A 23,714-nucleotide genomic window follows, 5' to 3' on the forward strand; every position below is an offset into this window, starting at 1 on the left:
CTCGAATTTCAAGTTTAGGAAGGTCAATAAGCAAGGAGGACTCATTTCCAAGAGAGTGCTTATTTCCACACTGCCCCTGGAAACTCCCTAAATTAAAGTTGGTTATCATATGACATGCCACATACAAGGTCCAAGTGAAAAATATGGGACTCCTAAAAAGACAAACATGATCAGTCAGAATAGCTTCAAGAAAGGAGAAGGTAAAGGGAATTAGCTTTGATATCTGTATGTATGTAGTGGAATTTCACAGGAGTAACTCTGAGAAAGCAAGATTCATCCATAAAGAGATAAGAATAAAAAAAAGGAAATTACATCAAGGATATCACCAAAGTTGGTACAAGGGGTTTAACAGATCCATCTAGTGAAGAGCATAAGAGAAATACTAGAACACTTGTCTGTTGAAAGGAAGATTAACTTGGGATATAAAACATTAATTGAGGGTTTGGCTCCTTCTTGCTAAAGGAAGTCGATGGGTCACATGCTGTTTTCCTGAGTCCTGCTTATTTTCCCAGGCAGTCTTGACTCACCCACTTCCTATTTCCGTCACCATCTGCACTAGAAGAGAGAATATATTCACTCTGAATCCACCTTTCCCTGGACACTGCTTACTCACTAGGCCAAAAGAATTGCATGAGGGGTAGGCCAATAGAAGATGGGTCTTGCCTTATTTAAGGTTTAAAGTCTTTGTTGGCATGTTAGCAACATGTTGCAGGTAGACACAGTTATGAATGCAGCACCCCAGCACACATACAAGCAGAAGCCAGAAAAAGGGGCTTTTCTCAGTCATAGCCACGAGATGGCAGCTGGCACTCTGTGCACAAAACAGTCCCAGCATCAACAGCTGGATCCCTTCCCAGTCCAGCAACTAGTGCTATTGGCCCGCTTGAAACAGGAAGGAGGCTGGCTTACTTTTTTTCCAGACTGTCCATGTATTCTTTCTTTTTTCTTCTACTTTCCTGGGCAGAGATCTAAGGAAAAAGGAAGAAAAACACCAAATATTTGCATAAAAAAAAAAAAAAGCATTGAGATGAATTAATAAACTGGTAAAAAGCCCTGATGTTATTAGATTCAAGCATCCATGCTGTTCTCATTTCTATTCCTGGCAAGCAAAGCACTGACTTGGTCTGTTTCCACATCCAGAAGCAAGACTGCTCCTCTGAATAGTAGGAAAAAGATCATTCCCTGCTCTTACAGAACTAACCTTAAAAAGTAAATCAGATTCATCTGGAGAGAATATCCCAGGACAAATACTAAAAGATGATCCCAGGACAATGCCCTGCATCTGGGAGAGGAAAAGCCCATGCATACTTTAGAAAGCAGCTTTGTAGAAAAAGGCTTGGGGGTCCTGATAAACAAGTCAAACATAAGTCAGCAAGCTGCCCCTGTTGCAGAGGCAGCCAACCAGATCCAGGCCTACATTAACAAGATTGTAGCTAGCAGGTCGAGAGAAGTGGTTCTTCCCTTCTATTCAGCGCCTGCAAGACCACAGTTGAGTACCACATACATTTTGTGGCTCTGAAATAAATACTTTGGATGTACAGAAGCAAGGCCACAGGAGGATCACTGCTATAATAAGCATGCTGGAGCACATGACATATCAGGAAAGGCAGAGAAAGCTGGGTTTGTTCAGATTTAAGAGAAGGCTAAGGAGGAAATCCTATCGCTGTCTTCAACTATCTTGTGTAGCGAAGATGATGTCAGAGTCTTCTCAAGAAGCATACAGCAAAATGGCAAGAGGCATCAAATACAACTTTCAAAGGAAATTCCAATTAGACATTAAGGATTCTATTTATTTGTTTTTACCACAAGAGTGGCCCAATATGGGAACAGGTTGCCCGGAGATGCTGGGGACTTAGCACCCTTTGAGACAGTAAAACATGACTGGACAAGTCCTTGAGCAACTTGCTCTGAGCAGACCCTGCTTTCGACACAAGGAGTTGGACTAAAGGACCTCCAGAGATCCCCTCCAATATAAATGACCCTGATTATATGAAAGTGGTACATAAAATACACAAGGTCACTTCCAAAAATTTTGAAAAAAATATTACAAGACCAAATTCCAATTCAGTGTGGGTAAATTTACACCTCTATCTGCAAAGATGTGCTAATATTCTCTAGAACAAATGAGCTGCCCAGGTTTGAATAAAAATGCTTCCCTTCCTATCACTAGGCTCTTCCCCATGTTGGAAGAAAGAAAAGACCTGTAGGGTGTTTCACAGCCTTGGTATCAACCATTCATTTAAAGGTCATGGAATTCAGTGATCAAAAGACAGAGGCACTGAAATACACAGCCAGATTTCAAACACGAAATAGTGGAAAAGAACATCTTCATCATCGTGGAAAGAATACAGAGGTCTTTGCCTACCATAAGGGTAGGATTGTACTGTTTGTAAATGGAGCCAAGCAACAGCAACTTGATACCCTGCTTGCTAAATACTCCATTGTTCATGTGTTCAGGTGTTCACCTAGACAGAGGCACACTGTCACAGTGACAGAGAATTTGATGGATGTGTTTAGGAACAAAGAAAAACACTTTATTAAAGGACATCTTACAGCACTGAACAGTACCACAGACCATTACTGCAGAATTGTTGCAGGGTTTTTTAAAATGAAGGATGAGTAGGAATTACCCAGCAAAGCTAACTAACATTTACCTTGTTCTTTATTTTCCTACGGATTTTCTTCAGCACTTTCTCCTCTGCTTTTGTCAGGGGCAGTTTGGTAGGGATTGGGTACCCCTCTGCTATCAGGGTCCTCTTCTCCTCCTCTGTCAGAATGAGTGGGCCAGTCCCCTGTAATTTCTGCAAGTGTCATAGAAATGAAATAATGTAACAGTAAATGCACACAGCCCTAGAGAAAAGGGTGTTAGGGAGGAGGGGCAGCAGCTTTCCCATTTCAGAAAGGACTCTGCCTACTAAAACAGCAGACTCTTGGGACTGGGAATGCATGGAAGGGGAAGACCTTGTAGATAGGTTCCATTCAGAGACTGAACCTTTGGGACAGAATTCCCTCAAAACAGTTGTTCTCGGCCCAGCTCTGCACACATCAAGGCCAACAGTAAAACTTCCCTTGGCTCAAACAGGGAAAGAGACAAATGAAAACCACTACTGGAAATCCCTCCCTGAAGATCACCACTTGCTTTCGACAAGACAAAGGGACAGATGCAGATCTACCAGGGACAGGTTAACCCAGCCAGGCTGGGCCCTAATGCAAAACACAATCCATGGTGGGAGAAACCTAATAACACTGTTGAACCCTGTCTCAGCTTAGAGGAGAGGCACACTGTTCTCTGTGGGAACAGAACAGACCAGTGAGCAAGAATTACTGGATCTGCAGTTTTGACCAGAGATGGATTCATCTAAAGAACAACAGAAAGTTAGCAAATCCATGGCAAAAACAGTAATTAAATTAAAAAAAAAAAAAAAAAAAAAAAGAAAGAAAAAAGGGAGACAGATAGATAGATGCTGGAAAAAGCCAGTCCAACTTACATGTGGCGCAGTCAGGAGAGGGGAATTGGAGAGCGCTGAAGTTGTCCGTGATGTCATTTTAGCCGTGGCTTGTAGCTGGATTGGGCTTGAAGGAGGGAGTGATCTAGCCGGGCTCTGCCCTCCTTCAGAGTCACTGCCATGGCTGCTGGGAGGGGTTGGAGGCAAATGCAGGGGATCCACTGCTAAATGGCAAGCGACACATATAACACAAGGTTTTGAGATGCTAATTTAAATTTCCACTAGAGCTGCCACCACCACCGCCATCACCACTACCACCCAGTTTCCAAGACTAGGACTGTCTGCTAAAAAAATGGATCAAGCAAAAGTGGCAACTTGGAAGATTTTCAGAGCATGCAGGTCTCCAAAGAAGGAATGAAACACAGCAGCTATCTTTAAGTTCAACAGACAAAACAGGGCTCTGCGCATATGCTCCAGTCATTTCTACCTACACTTCAGTTTCTCCTGCAAATGCTTTGAGTTTTAAGTATAACCCTCCAGTATAAGTCCCCTGTCCCCAGGAAACCACATTAACAGAGGGGCTCTGAGCCAGCCTGCTTTCTCTCTAAAAACAATAGCCTTTCCTAACTTTGCTGTGGATTAAACAAATCGCCAGTATTTTTCAAGAGAAGGGATCACGTCCAAGGTGTTATATGAACAAGGAGGAGAGAAATAATCTGCCTCCTAAGGCCCTGGTTTGGCACAACTGGGAGGAACTGACAACCTAATGACAGCAAAGGCTTTAATGTACTGATGGAGCAGGAGCAGCATAGGCAACCACCAGAGGTACTTCTCTCACACTGTGCTATCCAGGGCCATAAGCTAACTTCTACTGCACTTGCAGCCAGAAGAACCTGTGTTAGAATTGGCAAGCAAAGCGCTTATGACCAAATGGGTCTGGACAAGAGAAACAGGGCAATGTCTCACCTACTCATATTACATGGACAATTTAGCAGATGTCCAAAACAGCCATAACTAAGTCATTTTTTTCTCTGAGGTAAATTTATAGCAATGAAAATTGGGAGTAGAAGATACAGGGCTGAATTTGCCACCTTCCACTTCTGTTATACTTTGCAAATTTGAGTTGAAAAGATCAGATGGGTGGTGGGGGAAGAAGGAAGAAAAACAGTAAGAAAAAAAGGCTATTATACATGAGCGCTTTTTGTCTAGCATCTTAACTCTAGTAGTTGCCAGAAGATACACACTTGAAAAACAGCAAGGCCCTTAATCCCACAAATTGAGCAACTGAATTTATGCCCTGGGTTGAGATATAGCCTCCCTTTTTCTACCTGCTACATCACTTGCTTCTCTCCCTATAGCAGTTCTACTTACCTACACAAATGAATTCACTAATTCATTCAAGTTTTCCTAACTGAGATGCAGTTATTTGCTCAAATTTCAGCCCAAATATTTGGCTCTTTCAAACTTTTCTTGGTTTAACAGATTATGTGCCACAAGAACGTGTTTAACTTTCAGGGCAGGGATCATTGCTCCTCCTTCCTCATTTACAGATTAGTGCAAAGTGATCCTGGTCATTCTTAAAAACTCTACTAAAACTAATATGCTACAAAAAGATGGACCTAACTTCTAATTTCATATAAACTCACATCCTTGCTTTTGTTTCAGAGGTTAAAACAGTAAAGTTTACACTTATGCTCTTATGCAAACTGATTTCTCTTCTAGCCTAAATAATCTTGTACTTTAAGGATTCAAGCTCCCTCCAGCAACTGTACGATTATTAATATGCTACACATTAAAAAAGGGATCATTTTCTTTGTGATGAGGAAGGAAAAAAAGAAAAAACACATAAACGGGTCAGAGAGAGGCTGGCTCTTCAGCAGCCTGAGTTGAGTCCCTAGAAGGCAATAGCTTCAGCCTAAAGATTAACATGGCAAATGAAGAAGCCAAATATTTAATCAGGGTAAAGTACATTTATTGTGCATTCTGGTCATCTCCCCCTGCATTTTGAGTTGGTAATTAACAGACCTTCCTTAGAAGAGAGGTTCAGGAACTGATCCACTTCATGGGGCTCCAATTTAATCTCTGGAAGAACTTTCTGGCTCAGTGGTTTCATCTAGAAAAGAGAAATTAACAGCATGAAAACCCAAAGCATACCTCTTAAAAATCTTAATAGAAGGATACAAGGGTGACTTCTCCATAAATGGAGAGGTTCCCTCTCCTCCTGCTCTGCTACAGACAAAGCTTTAACTGCTTCACACTGTTTGCTAAACGAGGCTACAGAGAATACTGCCCTGACTACTCCCACTATGGCTTTTCTTACTACTATATTTAGCTAAATAAAAGATTATGCCTCAGAGATGACATTTCAGACTGAAAGCTAGCATGCAACCCACTCAAATCACTTCTCTTAGCAACAGATCTGCTGCTAGGATTTGCCGGACTGCACAGTCTGTTTGAGCAGAGACAGAAACACTCCTGGAAGTGGGGGAGAGCCTGTTCAAGACTGTTGTCATATGGGAGCAAGAGCAAGGTGCCAGTCACTGAGCTCCAGATTATCCAACCCAAGTTAACTTCACAGTGTGGAGGAGCAGGAAAAGAGACAGTCACAGCTGACCAAAGTTTGGAAGACATCTGTCTTGCCCTGTTGACGGGGCTGGGGAACCTGGCTGCCAAGCTGTTTCTCAGAGTCTGCCTGCGTGCTACAGTCTCAGGCTTGAGGAAGTCAGTCTGGCACATCAGCATGTTCATTACAGCCAAAATCTCTCTCAATAACCTGTGTAACTAATCCATGCCATGATAATGATCCACCAGCTAGTCCCAATATACTCTTTGAAAATCGTGGCATCCCAAGCTACAGCAGGACTACATACCAGGAACAGCACATTCAGACTAGAAGAGAATTATGGGAAACTTGTGTTTAATTTTTTCAGTTTCTCATAAAATAATTTCTGTTGCACATATTTCTGATCCACATTCAAGTGGAAACATTTATTTTCAGCATATACTAACTCCACCCAGCCTGGACCAACATTGCACCCTGGGGATTGAGAACAGTCATGCTTCTTCCTCCACTGACAGGGGACTCTGGTGAGCAATCAGCTGCTGCAGTTCATTCTCCTTAACCCAACCACAGCCAAACTAAGCCCTTGAGAATGCCCACTGGTTGCTCCAGCTGTGGTCAGAAAGGCATCACAAATGCTCCTTACAAGGCAGGCTGGTCTGGAAGTAGCAGCAGATCAAAATGTCAAAGCTTCACAGATCTGGCAAAAGTGACTTAGCAGACAAACAGGGAAACTCTCCAGTCATTTCAAGTAAGGAGTCTTGTTCTGATTAGGGGAAGGCACAGCAGCACTAAAGCAGGTTATTATGGAAGATACTTAACTTGTCACAGGCTCGATAGGGCAAATGTGTTAGTCAGTTCAGGTGGGACTGATTCATTAGAAACCATTTAAATATTTCTAAAAACACATGAGCCCCAGGCTTTGGGGCTAGCACAGAAGAGAAAGTTGTGCATCCAACCATTAAGACCTGAAGATGCAGGTAAGTTTTTTGAAACACAAGCTCTTACAGCAGTAGTGGGACACCAGCAAACATCGAAAACCATTAAAGCAGACTGCAGTGCACACCCTGAGTTGACAAGTTTTGGCACCAAGGAGGCTACACTGGTATGCAGAGTCTTAGGAGAATCTGTAGCTAATTGTGCAGAGAGGACAGAAAGTCTGCAAGTACCAGGGCATCCGTCTGTAGCTCAGGTTGTTCCCCCTCCAGCGACGTGGCTGTGACAGTGAGACTGACTGAGGGAGCAAGGCCTGATGTCTCGCACAACACTGGCTCAGTCTTTATTGCTGCTGGAGTAAGCTCTGTAGCCAGACACCATTCCTCATTTTCCAGGTCACCTGCCAGGGAAGGAAATTGGACACCACATGTTTAGGTCAGAGACAAAAAGACTACAAATGAAAATAATGTCATTCCTCCTCCAGAGAAGGGAAACAAACATAGAAGGCATTTCAGTCTATCAACAAAACTCTGCCCTTACTATTCAGCTCTCCATCAATGCAGACAACCATGCCATTTCAGGGCTGTAACCTAATCCTAGCCCCAGGATACAGAGAGGAGCAGTGAGGAAAGACACAGAGCACTAATCACTGCACATTGCCGAAAGCTGCTAACACATAACAGAACAAGACTAAACAAGCCATTGGGTAAAGCAGCCAGGGAGCCATGTCCCACACACACTAATGCCTGCTGACTCAGTTTTATTCCTCCTTGTAGAGATACCATTTAGCCAGACTTCTGCTCCTTCTACTGCTTGCAATCATCAAATAGCCAGAGTGGTGATACTATACTTCTGAGAACAAAGGATTTTTCACTCTCTCGACTTCAGAATTTCCCCCCCAAGGATTCATTTTGTAAGTATAAAAGAGGACAAAGGCTTTGATGATTTCATAGGACCACCACTGCCATTGTGATCATGCTAATTTCCTCTCCAGAGCCTCTGGAAGTCACAGCACAGGATGCATATTTTTACTGGCAGCAATTAAACATGCACCACATGTTGGCAGAATTGTCCCCTAGCCCCACTTACTGCAAGCTCACTCATCAGGAGAAGTCATGCAGCTTTTCACTGGACAAAGCTGAAAGGTTTGCCTTGCACTGTCAAGAACTGGGAGAAGACTGGCATAGTAAGTTGGTAGCTCCCCATTTCCATTCACGAAAAAGCCACTGTTTGGCTTGCTGAGAAGGGACTTATCCTCCCAGGTCTAAAGTATGATAGAGGATCAAGAACTTGGGAAGACTGAAACTTTAAAACAATTCCACAAGGCTATTAACAACCCCACTTAGAAAAAAATAAAAAAATCAAATGCATTTTTGGCAGTTGCAATTCTGCCTTAAAAATTTCCCATCCCTACTGCTAGAGTTCAGTCATGTAGGTTCTTTTCCCTTGCAGGAGAGTACCCTACACCAGCTGTACTGCATCCCAACAGCATACAGAACAGTCCTCTGCCACAACTCGTCAGTAGTTGTAAGAAGCACGTCCATTAAATCAAGCAGCTGAAATCTGAGGCCAAATATACATGAGTGTTGATCTTTCTTTCAAAGCTTTCTCCTGTCTTCATACAGAGTATTTACTGCATATATGGAATTAATGCAGAAAGCACGCACATACACCACACAGCTAGTAAACAGCAACTGAGCTTTGAATTAACTGCATGCTGCATCAACACCATGGGAGGCAGCCGCTGTGCCACCAGCAGTCTGCAAGGCTAACGCAAGACCCTTACACATCTGAGCATATCAAGGTGTTGAGATGCCAACGGAGTTCAGCTGCAAACAGGTAACAAAAATAAGAGCGGGGCTTATAGCCTCCGTGCTGCTGTCTGCCCTCGCTATTAAGACCACACACATATACAGCACACAGGCACTGGGCAGAAGCTGGGTGACTGGAAGGGAGAAGCATGTACATCTCCAGTGCTAGTAATTACTTCGTGGTGGGACCTAACCTCCACCGCTGGCAAGCAAGGAGGTAATTTGAGTAAAGATACACCAAGGAATTAAAAATGAAAAATACCATTCCTGTAATCAGAAGCTCAAGAACAGTGAGCCCAGCTTTGCCAAGAGAAGTAACTGTACAGCAAGGGCTAAGCACCGTATTTAAGTTTTTTGCAGAGCTTACTCCCAAAGCTTTCTGGCAAATGCAGAAATACAAAAATAGAAGTATTTATGAAAAAAGAGGTAGCATTGTCTAACTATTAACTCAGGAGAGAGGACATTGCTCTCTTTCAACCCTCCCTGAGTGTCTCTACTCACAAACACGAGAGCACAGCTCCCTCCCTGCTGACTGCAATGAAATATTCAGTGGATCCCTAACTTGCTGTGTGTGGATCATTTTGGGTAAGAGCTTTAAAGTGGTATCTTTGCCTGGAAATCCAGAATCCCTTGGCAAATGCAACTTTCAAATGCTTGTTTGGATAACTTCTGCCAAAACCTCTCCCACACCGTGTTGTGCAAAGCCTCCGCTTGCTGCCTTTTGCACCTCTGGGTCGAGCTATACCACAGCAGTGCTATCGTCTGTAATCTACTTCAAACTCCCTTTGGGAGGAAAGGCTACATATAAATGAGACTTAGCAGTGAAGCAAGTAATTAGCCCTGAACTTTCTGAGATTTGTATCATCATGCAAGTAGAAGAGAAATCTAGCCATGGGTGCCCAGCGAAACAGGGCACGTCCTCTAAGGCTGCACTCTGTGATGTTTATAACCTCTAATCCCCATACTCATCACGAGGATTCAGCTGCTGTAAAACAGCAAGATACGCTGGCCTTCAGCTCGTCATTTTACTCCTCTGGAACCTGACTTTGCTGATTAACCCGACATCCCTGCCATCACCACTTAGATCCACACAAACTGCTCAGAGTTATTCTAGGCTTTAAAGCCAGTCTAACCAGTTTGTAGGGTTACGGACGGTTTTTAGCGACAGCAACACGCTGCATTTAACATTGAGATAACTTTGAAGAACTGCATCTAACACTTTTTTGACACTGCCTTTTATGATGCATAGTGACAGCTGTCATTCCAGATGAACAACCGTGTGAAAGCAAGAGATGGAGCAACACACTGGTCGAATCCCATCTTGATACCCCCCTCTCCCTACTTTTTCCAAGCCCCTGTTACGCATTCACTATCACGGTCAGTGCTGTGCAACAAGTTACTTTTTTTTGACACATTCCAGCTTCTGAAGTCACCAACGATCTCTCCTTTGCTCCAGGAGAGCTGCAAGGACATTTCCCAACTCTCCTTTCTCCTCTTCCTGAGCACAGTGGGTTGACATTATCTGAAAATCATTCGTAATTTATTTTTATAATAGCCCCTTAGCACCTTAGTCTACTCTGCCAAGCACTGTACTAGCAGAACAAAGTGGCAGCCCTTCTCCCAAAGTCCTTGAGAATGTTGCACAAAACCAGAAAAATTTAGGCAAACAGGAAAAATTGAGCAGGCTACAGAATACTGGTCATACTGAGAGGCATGGCACACCCACCAAGACAACAGTATTTCTGACAGAGGGGTATGGGAAACCATGAGAGAGGTTTCATGGAATAATGAGAACAAGCAAGAAGGTGCACATGAAATACCGAAATGAAAGGACAATGGAGGCTGTCTCAAGGGACCCACTGGAGGAAAAGGGAGGTGGTCTTCTCCAAACCAAGCAAGACATGCTGTAGAAAGAGCAGATGACTGGTGTCAAGAAATTGAATGTGAGTGTTTGTATTTATATTTGACATGATCCAGGAGGTACGCCTGAACTATTGAGACAGAGTCCAAAACAAAAGGCTGAGAAAATTATCTTGGTGATGGTATTCTAGACAGATATGAATAGGCAACAGTGCATTGCTAAGGTGAGACAAAATATGCTGCAAATCATTCATATAGAGAGAGAAGAAAGCCTAAACAAGAGATCTAGCTATCCAAATGGCTAGGAAAATCCACATCCTCAAGATGGTCACTTTGACTGTTAAAAATCTCTTCTCAGGCTTCAAAGCACTGATTCCAAAGTTGAACAAGGGATATTGGCTGTCAGTCCCCCTTCCCAGCTGAAATTTCCTATAAACTTCAGAGCTCTACCGTGCAATGACTGTTTAGATGAGAAGCATTCCCTTTCACCTACCCTTTCATAAATCTGTGAATGCTAGGCATTTTAGCATGCAAAATATGTCTTTTAAGGTGTCTACGCAGTACTTAGCAAAATCCCAGCTAACGCTTCTGTGTGCAATGCACTAGCACTGTTAAATTCCACACACAATGTTAACTGAACATTAATGTTGCAAAGCACCCAGGTATTAAGAAATACCTATGAAGGTTTAATTCAGTGTACTTTTGCACATTATATACACCTAAAAATAGGAATGTTTTAATAATGTGTTCAAACAATTTCTCTACAGAACCTGTGCCATACCCAACAAGCAGAATGCACGGCACTCCCCTAATTAAGGAGCTATTCCATGTTTTGTTATTCTCATTGTCTCATGCACAGCCTCACCTTGTCCTTTACCGAATACAATTCAGCTTCTGTTCCCACAGAGCTGTTTAATTCCCTCCTAGGGAAACGCTTCACCACCTGAATTAATTTCCATAGCGGTCCTGAAAATTCAAGTGAGCCATGGAGAGATTAAGGCCAAAAAGTATCTAGTAATTTAAAATGGCCAACTGGAAACAACTAAAATTGGATTTTTCAGATGATTTAGCACTGTTGTTATACTTTATCAAAATACAGTATGCATTGAGTTTTCAGGTGCAGCTGTAAGCATCTATCACTTCTGCAAGTTAAATGTTAGTTTCAGATCAAGCATCCAAAAAACCCATTCATCACAACAACCCAGAGTTCGTGACACGTGCATCTAAGATTTTATCTTCTGTGTCCAAGACTAAAATTACATTTCTTCAGAAAGCTTTTATGTGCTGCTTCTGTCATCAAGCTTGTCCCACTTTTCCTGCAGACTCTTGTTTATCAGGCATCTTCCACTTTCTTTTTTAAAAAAACAAGGCAGGAGCCTTACAAAATGCCAAAGTAAGTTCAATCAGTGTACTAAGCAATGTTCTCATTGATAGGAAAAACTTTAAGCATGTCCTCTTCTTTCCCAGCTGCACTCATCACAAGTCCAGCTTGGTCCCAGATATGACATGCAATGTGTTGTAAGATGCTGTGTACATGATAACGCAAGAGAGGAAGCTCAAAATGGGACATAATTCCCTCAGTACTGTAAGTATAAGCACTGCATGTCATGCATATCTACAGCAAGGTGTCCAAGTAGCAAACAAACTCTTTCTGTCCTCTGTCTTTATTTCAGAGGCCCTAATGCTGCCCCAGGTTCCAACATCTGCAGTTAAGATGAGCAATGCTGGTAGGATCTATTCAACATACCACAAGTGGACTTTCCCTTTTCACTTTCCTTTTTCCAGATGACTACACCTGAAAGGGAAAGGCTATGAACATTTTGTACAATGAAAGCTTAAGATCTTTAAAGTCCATTATGAAGACTGGGTTACGCACAAGTGCTTGGTTTTGGGTGCACAACACGCCCAAGTCAACTTCTCTCTATCCTGCACACCACATACATTATGATGATAGTTTTCAACAGAAATGGATTTTAGTGCTCCTCTAAGCATCACAGCTGTAGCAATAATCAGTAAGTGTGATTTAGGCATTCATGAAAAACACACAACCAAGAAGGGCTGTGTTTGTACACAGCAGAATTAATATATGCTACTGCTGTGTTTATTAAAAAAAATTTAATATATCTGTATTTATATAGATATATAAAAAAAATTAAACATAGTCTCTTAATAACACCATGTGCAGCTTTCTAGGACACTCATATTTCTCTGAAGAATGGCAACATTTTGCTTCTTTCCTTGTTCCATATAATATTATGGGAAGGCAGGGTAGGAAAAGAGGAAAATAAGGTAAAAAATGCTTACTTCAACTGTACAGTTTTTTTAATGTCAGAGTTCCCAGCAAATTTTGCTTTCCTTTTTTCCATTACTTCTATCCAACATTATTCTACCCAACTAATTCTTCAATCTTGTCCAACATACCACCTCCTTTCCTGAGAAAAAGTGAATTTTCTCCAATATAGACTAAATTTCACCCTCTGTGATAGATGCACAGAGGAAACAAAGCTTACAAAATAACTAAAAAGATCTCCCTTGCTCCCCACATTCATTTCAGCACTATTCATTACAGGGTTTAACAGAGGCACTTTTTGCATGGATAACCAAGTTGCATCAGTGAGTTGCTGTGTATTTTTAATAAATGTAATTAGAGATGCACTCTGCATCTCTCCTCACCGCTCCCAAGTACTGAGAACGCAAGTATTCAGAGAAACAACATGATTTTCACCTTTTTTTCCCCTGCAGTAAAAAGGAAGCGAGCACCACTAGGTAAACAAACATGCATGAGGGGTGTACCACTGGACCTAGGGGAAAAAACAACCCCATACCACCACTACCACCATGACAGGTGGTAATCACACAGAAAACTGATGCATGCACAGCATGTCATTTGCAAAAAAGGCTACAAATAAGACCTGTAGAAGCATCAAGGGATATCCTTATCTGTATAAGCAGAATGAAGAGGCAGCTCTCACCTCCTCAAAGTTCACTGTCCAAGCAACAGATAAAACAGTTACAGAAGCTTAAGACGACCACAACAGACTACCGGGCAAAGTGAGTTGCATGGGTATCAGAAAAAACATCTCTGGACAGGGTAATGCAAGAAGATCCCTAATAAGTCAAACTGTTCTCCAGCCAAGAGTATTTAAATAATACCCCTCTTCAGCTGTGCCATGGATTTGAGTAAAAGGGCTTCAACCAATTCCTTTTGATCCATGACAGACCTTGCACTGCCATCATGAACCACAAGGCTTGGACGCACAGCCCGCATGGCTTCTGTACAGCCGTGCCATGTACAACAACATGCAGTCTCAGACTCGGCTCATCACATGTTAGTAAGACACTTTGACTCAGATGGTGCTTAAACTTGCACCAAGGGTCCACATTTGTAAAGCTGTATTTTGGATAAGTGTTTGGTCCTTTCCTGGATCCTACCTCTCAGGTTGCCACCCCTATACATCTAGCAGCAGGATCCAAGGGTGCTTACGAGCTCTACACCGCAGAAATACAGCTGCAAACTGGGAGCTGGCTAACTGCAAGGGAAAAACAACTCCTGGAAGAGGCTCACAACTTGATTGCAGGGGAAATGGCTGCTCACTCTCTCTCGGCAGAAACACCTCACCACGTACCCAAAAGGGCCTCTGCTGATGCACAGGTTCTGGGAGTGTTGCTGGACATGCTCCTCGCAGGGAAGTTCAGCGACCCCAGCTCTGCAGTCTGAGCCTTTCCAGCCTCCCAAAGGCAAGTTGGACCTTTCTGGAGGAATAACTGCTTCCTTGTCTTCCCTCTGGGCTTCCACTGTTCCCAGTGCCCAGCTCTGGGCTCACGTAACACACCATGGCAGACACAAGCCCTGTTTATCATGCCTGAAATGCTGAACTCCAATGCCACTGCTGCTACCCTCCTTCTCCTCCATGAGGTGAGAGCCCACATTCATCGACAAACAGTTTCTCTTACAGATTTTCCAGATGGCATTTCCCCCTCCCAGCGTGCACACACACTCCCACCGCAAATAATGAAACCGAAGCCCTCGAAACAGCCTTGACAAAGGAGATACTGTTTGACTACCAAACATTGGGGTCCTTTTTAAAGTGCCAGGAAGGGAAAATTAAATAAATGGGCAAAGATGAGCAGCAGCAATACACAGTAATCACAAAGCACAGCAGAAGTAGCCTTTCTCCTAACAAAGGATCACCAGTCACACCGGCACCCCCCTTTGAGTGGCATGGAGTCCATCTAAAACCCACAGATTATTTGTACCACTATCAAAAGTTATTAAGATAGAAACAAGGACACATTGTTCTCCCATACCTAAACAATCAGGGTCAATACCCTCTTTCCTGCAGAGAATTTGACAGTTTTCAGTCAGAATCATCTTGTCACATACAACCAGCCAGGAGATGTCTTGGGGTTAGAGGTTCTGCTTTAACATCCCTTCAGACTAAGACTTTACACAAGCTTAGCTATCACTTGGGATACTGTCCCTGTTTTTGATTATTTTGCTTAGGGGTAGAAAAATGTTATTTTTATAGCATTGGCTTTTATATATATGGGAGTGAGGCACAGACTAAGATGGTAGCTTGCATTTACAGCCTTAAAGCTTGATACTATTAAATGTCCTGTAAAAGACTATGTTTTGTGTTTGGTTGTTTGTTTTTTTAAAGATATGTGAAAATTATCCACAGAAGCACTGTGTTCAAATAAAACAGTTCTCTCTCATCTATCTGTATTTTGCTCCCCACACCCCATGTGGATGTTGTGAAGGCATATATCTATTATGGCAGCAATCAGGCTTTGACACACGTTAAAAGGACTTGATGCTCACAGCACATAACTAAGTGAGCATGAACTCCCAGTGCAATACTACGGAGAGAATGAGATCACTGGTTTCAGAAACAGCAGGACTGGAAGTAGGAGGAACATTCCCCTAAGATGCATCATTAGGGAAACTATTCCTGCAAAATCAGCTCCTGTGGTCACTTGACACAGAGTTTTGAAAAGGAACTGCAAATGTCCCTTTGTTTAGAAAGGAACTGCAATAGCTCAATGTCCAGAAGAGAGCCCCTGTAGGGAAACACCAAGGAAGTGCAGTTCATTTAAACTGTATCCAAGCAGAAATCAAGAGGGAACTTAATCACAGCCTACAAACACCTGGGGAAAGAGGTTTCTGAGAGCAGATGGTTCTTTACTCCAGCAGGAACAAAGGCCATAAAGAGATTTCATACGTGGAACTGGAAGCTAAAGGAGGTCTGACTGCAAATAAAGTTGTCAATTATTAACAGTAAGCATAAGTAAGCACCAAAATGCCCACCTCTAAATCAAAACTGACATTTTTCAGACACACTCCTGCCCAAGTAGAAGTTACAGGCTTGATTCAGAGTGACCTACTGAGATTTTGGACCTTGGACGTGTAAAAGTTCAAAAGTCTTCTCATCCTTAAAAACTGCAGATGCTGACAAGGACTGACTGCTACCCTTCCACATAAAAATCACCCACATACAGGCTCTCATGACCGAACGGCTTCCTCCTCATTTCCTAAATAAACACACAAAAATAAAAAACCCACACAGAAAAAAAGTTGCATTGGAATGTGCTCACAAAAGTTATCAGTATGGCTTTGACAGCATCTTTTCAAAACACAAGTGAGTTTCTTTGTCCAGTTCCATTTTCTTTAAAGTCAGGGCAGAGGAGGTTCCATGTTCATTGTTCACATTTCACTGATTCAGTATTTGGAGAAAAACAGACAGAAGCAGGACAATGCAACCCTCTCTATTTACAGAGCCTATATAAAAAAAATAAAATTAGGATATATAATATAACCTACTATACATAACAAATATGTTATGACTTATATATATACACATACATTATATGTTTGTATATATATGTATACATATAAAATATATGAAGACCACCCTGAGCCTCAAGCCCACAGGTGCCTCTATGTTAAGAGACAGCATGTGACATTGATTACTGCTTGTGGACTCCATACATAAGCAAGCATTTTCCTGTACAAAGCACTGCCTGAGATGAGGGCTGGATTTATCGTTGACAGGCTACTTGCCCTGGAGAAGTGGGAGCCATATACAATGATTTTCGGGGTTTTGTTTGTTTTGGGTTTCTTGCTTGTTCGTTTTTTTCTTTTCCAAACCATGTGGGGAGATAAGAGTTGAAGCTTAAAAGGAAAATTTGGGTTTTAAAAGCACATTACAGGAAAAAATAACCTCAGCAGTAAAAAACCCAGTAACAATACAGGTTATATTCTAGGGCCAGCCCCAGTTTTGGCACAGCTAAGCATAAAATAGAAACATACCATTTCTGCAATCAGTCTGTCAAACCTTTAGCCAAGACAAGCCACTTCAAATCCAACAGTAACTTCAAAGCATTCCTGAGCAGGAAAGCAGGAACAGGAGGGGCAGGTGGGGACCAAGACTAGTCTCAAAAGCAGAGCCCTCAGGGGAACGCACCCAGCCACCTGGCCACATTTTGAGGAGAGAAACCATACAAATGACTAGTCAGCTCTCCACTGTCTGAGCCCCACCAGGCTCACAAGCTAAAAAACACACACAAAGAGCAAACACATGCCCACTGCAAACCAACCTCTATCACTTGAGCTGATCCAGAGGATGAAGAGCCTCACACAGACGCTGCAGCCTCTGCCTCCACGTTCCTGCTGCGCACCAGCCCCTCAGTATTACTTGTACTTGGTTCTCCCCTACGGATCTCACACATCTCTCACAAGGAGCAGCCACTCTCCTAAAGTTTGTGCCTATGGCTGACAAGATGAAGCATCGGAGGGCAGGCAAGGACCCTAAGCTCGCATCTCAAGTCACACAGGAGACTAACCATAGTCCCTGCTGAAACTTGGTTCTTGCCTTGCTGCCGGCTGTCCGATCCACAGGCCTCCCTTTCCAAAAGGCTACAAAGACTGGAAAAGTGAAGACAGACATGCACCAGCTGTAATAGAAAATAAAACTTTTTTCCCTAACCGTTTACAACTGTCAGAAGTGAACCTGTGCCCCAAAAGGCCCTGATGTGCAGCAAAAGGTCTCCCTTACCCATCAGCCCTATTCCCAGCCTCCCCTCCCACCTTCATTTCCTTCCAAGAAGCATTTTCCACTTCACAACTACCCGCTGTGCTTCTTCGCAGCTACTCTGCAGTTGTCTCAAAATACCCAGGGCTCACAACTAGAAAGTGGAAACCTGCTGTGAAAGAAACGGCAGTGCAACTGGCGTGGCTCATCGGTACCTGGGATGCAGCCTCCTTTTTCATGTTCCAGCCTGGAGTCCTCCCCAGGCCAGGTGCCTTATTCACCAGTTCAGGCAAACAAAAGCACGCGATCAGCCAGCTGCAAGCAAGCAAGTCAGGCCCATAAATATCTCTAGTATCTTTAGTCTTAAAAGTTTATGCAAAACTGAATATAAGAATAGATTCTAAGGAGGGAAAAAAACAAACAACTAAATGCCAGACATCTTGCTCACATCTGCTTTAAAATAGTGACTCTGGCCAATGCTTTCATAGGCTGGAGATTTAGGGACTGACGCGTTCAGAGACCCCACACTAGCAACAACCTGCGACTATTCAAAAAAGTTCTTCTGCACAAGGCTGCGGAAATACCCTCAATACAGTGAAGTCAGAAGAGTGACTAACTGGGGAAAACCGGTTGGTGGGACCTTGATCTTATGGCAGCACACCGGTGCCAGCACCACAGGGCTGGGACCAACAGCTGGGGTCACCCTGGGCCCACACAGCCGGCAGGACCCTGCCCCAGGATGGGCCGGGCACCCCCAAGCATCGCTCCTGCCCCTCCAACAGGCCTGTCACCACGATAGCAAACTTGAGGTTTTAGGGCTATTTTTAAAGGCAGACAAGTACGCTTCCCTTTAGGACACCAGACTCGTGTGGTACAAGCCACCCCCCGTCCCCCCTCACGGCAGGCGGCCTCCGTCTGGCAGCGTACCGCTCGCCGGCAGGCTTGGCCAGCAGAGAGGTCGGCAGCCACCTGCCAGCTCCTGGCACAGAAACGGCACCCGAGGGCTCAGCAGCTGATTAGCGCTACACAATTAACACGGACCGAGTTAAAAGTGACACGGGGAGCCAGCTTGCATCTCAGTATACACCAGCGCATGGCACCCAAAAAGTTAACTTTGCTGAAAGGAGTCTGCAGCTCCAGGTCATGCTAACAGAGTAACTGCTGGTGTGACGGCGACAATAAGACCCGTAACAGCCGCCATTTCCCAGTAGGCATTAACTAGCCACATGGGCTGAGGGGCCTAGCCCTAGAAAATCCTGGGTTTTCCCCCCTCCTCACATTTCCCCCGCCTTTGCCTGCCCATAAACACCCACCGGCCTAGGAGGGGATGGCATTTTTGTACACCCTGGAAAGCAACCCGTCAGCGGTCATTGCCAGGACAACTGCCAAGAGTTACGGAGAAGAAACATCACGTTACCGACTTCGCTGCAAAGCAAGAACAAAGCTTGTTTGCCACGTGCTCTGTGCACACCACCAGGCCCTTAGTCCTCTAGATCTAAGGGCAAAGCTCTGAAACAGCATTCAGAATGAGCTTAACTGCTCTGTGCCATCCTCTTCTTCCTCACACTGCTGGTGACTGCAGGCACGCAGGTCCACAGCACGTGTGTCCACAGCACGCATGCACACACACATGCAAGTGTCACACGTGAGCCTCCTCACTAGCCTGCTTCTACTCCCAGTCCTGCAACTCCAGGGTCCTGCAGAATCATGAAGCCTCACCATGGAAAAACCATCAAAACACAACAGCTGTTAAGAGCTCACCAATCTGCCCAGTGCAACGGTTATTTGGAGAATGTAAATTTTTTGCACGTTCTTTACGTAAGCCCCTCAGCCAACCTCATTTCTCAGCCCCTGCCACTCCACAAAACCACTCCCAGTTCCTCAGCAGTGGGAGATCATGCTGGAGCACATGGACCTCCCCCTCTGCACCCTTTACCTCCTGCTTCCCAAAAGGACACAGATGCTCCCAGCATCTGTCCCCTTACTCCACCGAGGGGACTGGCATTCATCAGAGTTGTCAGGAGCACTGTGTACCTCCCCTGTCTAACAACCAAGATGCTTTTAATCTCCAGTGTCAAACCCTGCAGTACTGGCACCCACAAAATCCCCCTCTCCTGCTCCCATGGACTCAAGGACTGAAAAATCATCAGGGTGATGCCTTTGAATATCTATCAACCAGCCATGTTAACTGTAATTCTGCAGTTTCCTCAAGTATTCCTCTGAGCTTCACTGTTTTGAAGTCAATAGGTATTGAAAGGTCGTGAGCGTGATTCCAGGGTTAAGATTAAATAAAATCCCAAACACCAAGCACAACTCCTCCTCCTCCTCCTCCTCTGTTATGAAACACTCTGCAGAGTGAACAGAAGATGAAATGCTTTCCATTCATTTTCTATTTTTAACCTCACTTGTTAATGTTCCTTGGCTTTTTAAAACATCATTTGACTAAAGCTCTATTAATTACCCAGTGGTCTCAGCAGTATGAATTTCTTCAGGATTTTTCCCCAAAGGAAACTCCCCTCACTTTTAACCTAGTTTGAAGCTTCTTCCTGTTAACTTCCAGAGAAGCTTCGTTTCCGAAGTTTCTTCTGTTTGTTTCTCCTGCCACAATTAATATTTTCTGTGTGTATTAACTTAAAAATAAACACATAAAACAGTTAGGAAATATAAAATGGGAAGGTTTTATGTAGCTGATGTTTCAAGAACATCTCCAAAAACCCTGCCCCACATTGAAAAGCCTTCTCACAGGTTTTATTAGTTGTCCTCTTGTGAAATCTCTAACAGAACGCATCTTGTTTTAACAGAGTGCTTTGGACTACAAAACTGTCAGCCTTTGAAAACTCATGTCCTGGTGGATCTTCATAAACAGCTTAGCTTGTTAATGCTTAGACATAAGCACTAATCTCTTTCCCTTTTATTGTGATGCAGCTTAGTATTCTACTGCTTTTCACTGTAAAGCTAACGTTGAAGACATAAGCCAATTATTAGGAGTCAAAGTCTGCCATGGTGATTATTCCTAATAGCTACCAGATATTCATGGCCTTGCTCCTCCACCAACCACCAGCTTTTATCTTGAACTCCCCTTCCTCCCAGCAGGCATCTTCACACCAGAACAAGCAGATTGGATCTCTTCCTCCCACCATTCCTGCATTTCCCTTTTTTCCCCCCTCCAGATGTTTATAACTGCTGAATTAAAAATAACTGCTAAAAACTGCTGTTGGTTTTCATTATTTTCTATACATCACCATTTCCTACAACCACATAATCTATAAAATTGCAGTTATGTCTTCAGAAGGTCACCGATAACTTCTTCATGGGCATTATGTTTTTTCCTTTGCCTTTTTTTTTATTTTCTAAAAAGGAAAAAAAACCCTAGGACTTCAGCAAGACAGGTTCAGCAAGACTGGAACAGCACCTGAAGTTACATTCCTACGCGTGTATTTAGAAACATAAATACGATGACCTGGTTTTCATTTTGGGATACCAGAAAGCTCCAGATACTCCCTACTGAAAAATAAGCGTAGTTTAAAAGGTTGGTTGGTTTGTTTTTATTAAACCTGAAGTTATGTAGCTTTGAAGGGACCTCTGGAGACCATCTTGCCCAACTCCTCATTCAGTGTACGGCCAGTTTGGATCAGGTTGCTCAGGGCCTCACCTAGCTCAGCTTTGAATATCTCCACAGATGAAGACTTCACAGCCTCTCTGGACACCTGTTCAAATGTCTGACCCACTCTAATGGTGAAAATGATTTTCCTAACAACCAACTGTGCAAACCTAGTAACTTCTGCTGAGCACAATTTCCCTGTCTATAGACAAGTTTCTTTATTCACAGTGCCTGCAGAGTTACACAAATCTCTTCTGTGATTTCATTGTAGTTATATCAATTGGCAATGAGCATTCACGTGCAGCCCTAGTGCATCATCATGCCACCAGGAACATTTCATTACTGCATCATCACGACAAATGAACAAGGGCTCAGTGCATAGTACCTTCATTAAAGTTGTCATCGGTCGAGATGTGGGTCAAGGGAGACTGGGGTCGAGAGTCCCCACAGAGGGAGTAGCTGTGTTCTGCCTGGATGAGGGGTGCTGGGGACGCTGGAGACAGTTCCACCTCCATTATTTCATTCTTCTCAGACAAGAAGGGATCATTCAAGAGCTGGCCTAGGACATCAGGTGAAAACTCATCCAGAAACTCTGTGAAGTGCTGTGGAGATAAAAACGGGGGGAAAAAGTTTATCTCCTTGCCTGTCTGTCATGCCAACAACAGGAGAGCATTGATCAGAACAATTCCAGTATCTGCACCGGGCGTCTGTGCCAGTCAGCAGCAGGATCTACCAGCCCTGCCTAACGACCTCCTACTCCAATCACTACTTCAAGCTGAAGAGCTGAAGCTAGAACAAAAGTCCTCTCAGTGGCATACACTATAACAGAAGAGCTTGTGATTAACTTGCAATGAAAATGGAAAATAGAAGCACGGTAGTCATGTCCTGAAGCAGCCTTCCCCCCTCAAAGGTACTCACTACAGCATGCCACTAAAAATGGGAAAGCACATTTCACTCAGACAGTGTGAAAGATACTGCAGGATTTATCACCAGAACACTCTGTGTGTGGAATAGAATATATTGGGTTAACGTTCACTGAAGCAGAGAAGAAAAAGGAAATGCACTCAGACACAGACTCTGACACCACATGACTATTTTGGCTGAACAGAACATACAGCACACTCTTAGGAAAACTGGTCCATGCATGTCCCCAGCCAAGCAATTAATGCATTTGCTATAAAATGGGTTTCCTGGTTGATTTTCTATCTATTTTAGAAGTCACATTCCATCTAGGACTAAAGCCCATATCCAGCTTCTAGGCTCCAGAGCTAAAGCTCCTGACAACCAGTACTAATTACCACTTTATCTATTACACTTAATTCATTACACTGACAGCGCATGTTACAGCTGTATGTAGTAGGATAACTTTATGTTTCTTTCTTATTCAAAATGAGCACAAACCAAATCTTGTGATCTACTTCCTTGAGACACCAATGCAGTTCCCATCAATAGCCAAAAACTCTGCATCTCTTTTTGGTTTTGTTTCCAACGTCAGAAGACTACATCTTTGACAGACCAAGAAACTGCATTGCAAGAAAGCATTCCTGCTTATCTCGTTCTCGCAAAGAATTCTATTTTTGTACAAAAATATTTGTACAAGGAATTGTAACGAGCTTTTCCAAACAATCAGGCATTATCTACCATCTTATATAGGAGTCTTTGTCGATTGGGGCATGATCCTACAAAAGTCTAAGTCTGTTTGATTTGCTCTGTTTTTGCAAGCAGTATTGATCTTGGCTCTTCATCTTGCTCTCTCCTGCAGAAACAAACACTGAATTCAAGATTTGGCTTCCTGTAGGCTAAATTAAGAATCAAACAAGTCAATATTGTATAAACCCATGAGGGAAGCGGTGTGCTCGCAGCCCCATGCACGCACATTTCACAGCTCCAGCAGCACCTGTGGCCTTGAAGCCTGATGCTGGAAAACACTGAGCACAGCCGGCTCTCACAGTCCCCTGGAAGTTTGAGCGCCTCTTCCAAGATGCTCACGAATGCTAACTGTGCCTTCTTTCAAAATTAATAAGGCTTCAGTCAATTCTGACTGACACTCAGGAAAAGAAAATATTTACTAAACATAAGGCAATAAAAAAAGGACCACAGTTGCTATGCTGGAATAGCAAGCTAGCTGAAGTAAAGCCTTTACAAATGGCAAAACAGATTTGTAGCCTCATATTTACTTACTTTAAATGATAACACTACTAAACAAACTCTCAGATGACTCAGCAAGAGGGTCATGACTACCTTAGAAAGCCTTATTTATTTTAATTTTGATACCCAAGGACTTGCTAGCACTTCACATCCAGGGCTGCCTCCCAACACCTGAAAGGATAAAAGTATAAACTGCAATTCCCCACTATGCAAAGAAGAAAGAAAAGGATGCTCAAGACTAGTTGAACACCCTAGTGCATCAATAAAGACACCGAGTAAAACAAGGTAGGCAGCCATTAAAGTGTAAACGAGGACAGAAAC

At 43.3% G+C, this 23,714-nt stretch overlaps 1 protein-coding gene across 2 annotated transcripts in view; it reads right to left on the reverse strand.

Moving 5' to 3' along the window:
* Positions 1-23,714, reverse strand: part of CREB3L2 (cAMP responsive element binding protein 3 like 2) — an 80,465-nt gene that overhangs the window by 14,977 nt on the left and 41,774 nt on the right. Inside the window, exons 2-7 of one of the 2 annotated variants that reach the window (XM_049821639.1) lie at positions 21,631-21,847; positions 7,176-7,342; positions 5,472-5,559; positions 3,489-3,667; positions 2,655-2,801; positions 910-968 (exon numbers count right to left, since the gene is read on the reverse strand). In XM_049821639.1, the coding sequence (XP_049677596.1) occupies positions 910-968; positions 2,655-2,801; positions 3,489-3,667; positions 5,472-5,559; positions 7,176-7,342; positions 21,631-21,847 (857 nt within the window). Of the gene's footprint in view, positions 1-909; positions 969-2,654; positions 2,802-3,488; positions 3,671-5,471; positions 5,560-7,175; positions 7,343-21,630; positions 21,848-23,714 lie in introns of both variants that reach the window. The other variant, XM_049821638.1, reaches the window with a different exon arrangement.

The sequence above is a fragment of the Accipiter gentilis genome, chromosome 18 (genome assembly GCF_929443795.1).
Source record: "Accipiter gentilis chromosome 18, bAccGen1.1, whole genome shotgun sequence".
NCBI lineage: Eukaryota > Metazoa > Chordata > Aves > Accipitriformes > Accipitridae > Astur > Astur gentilis.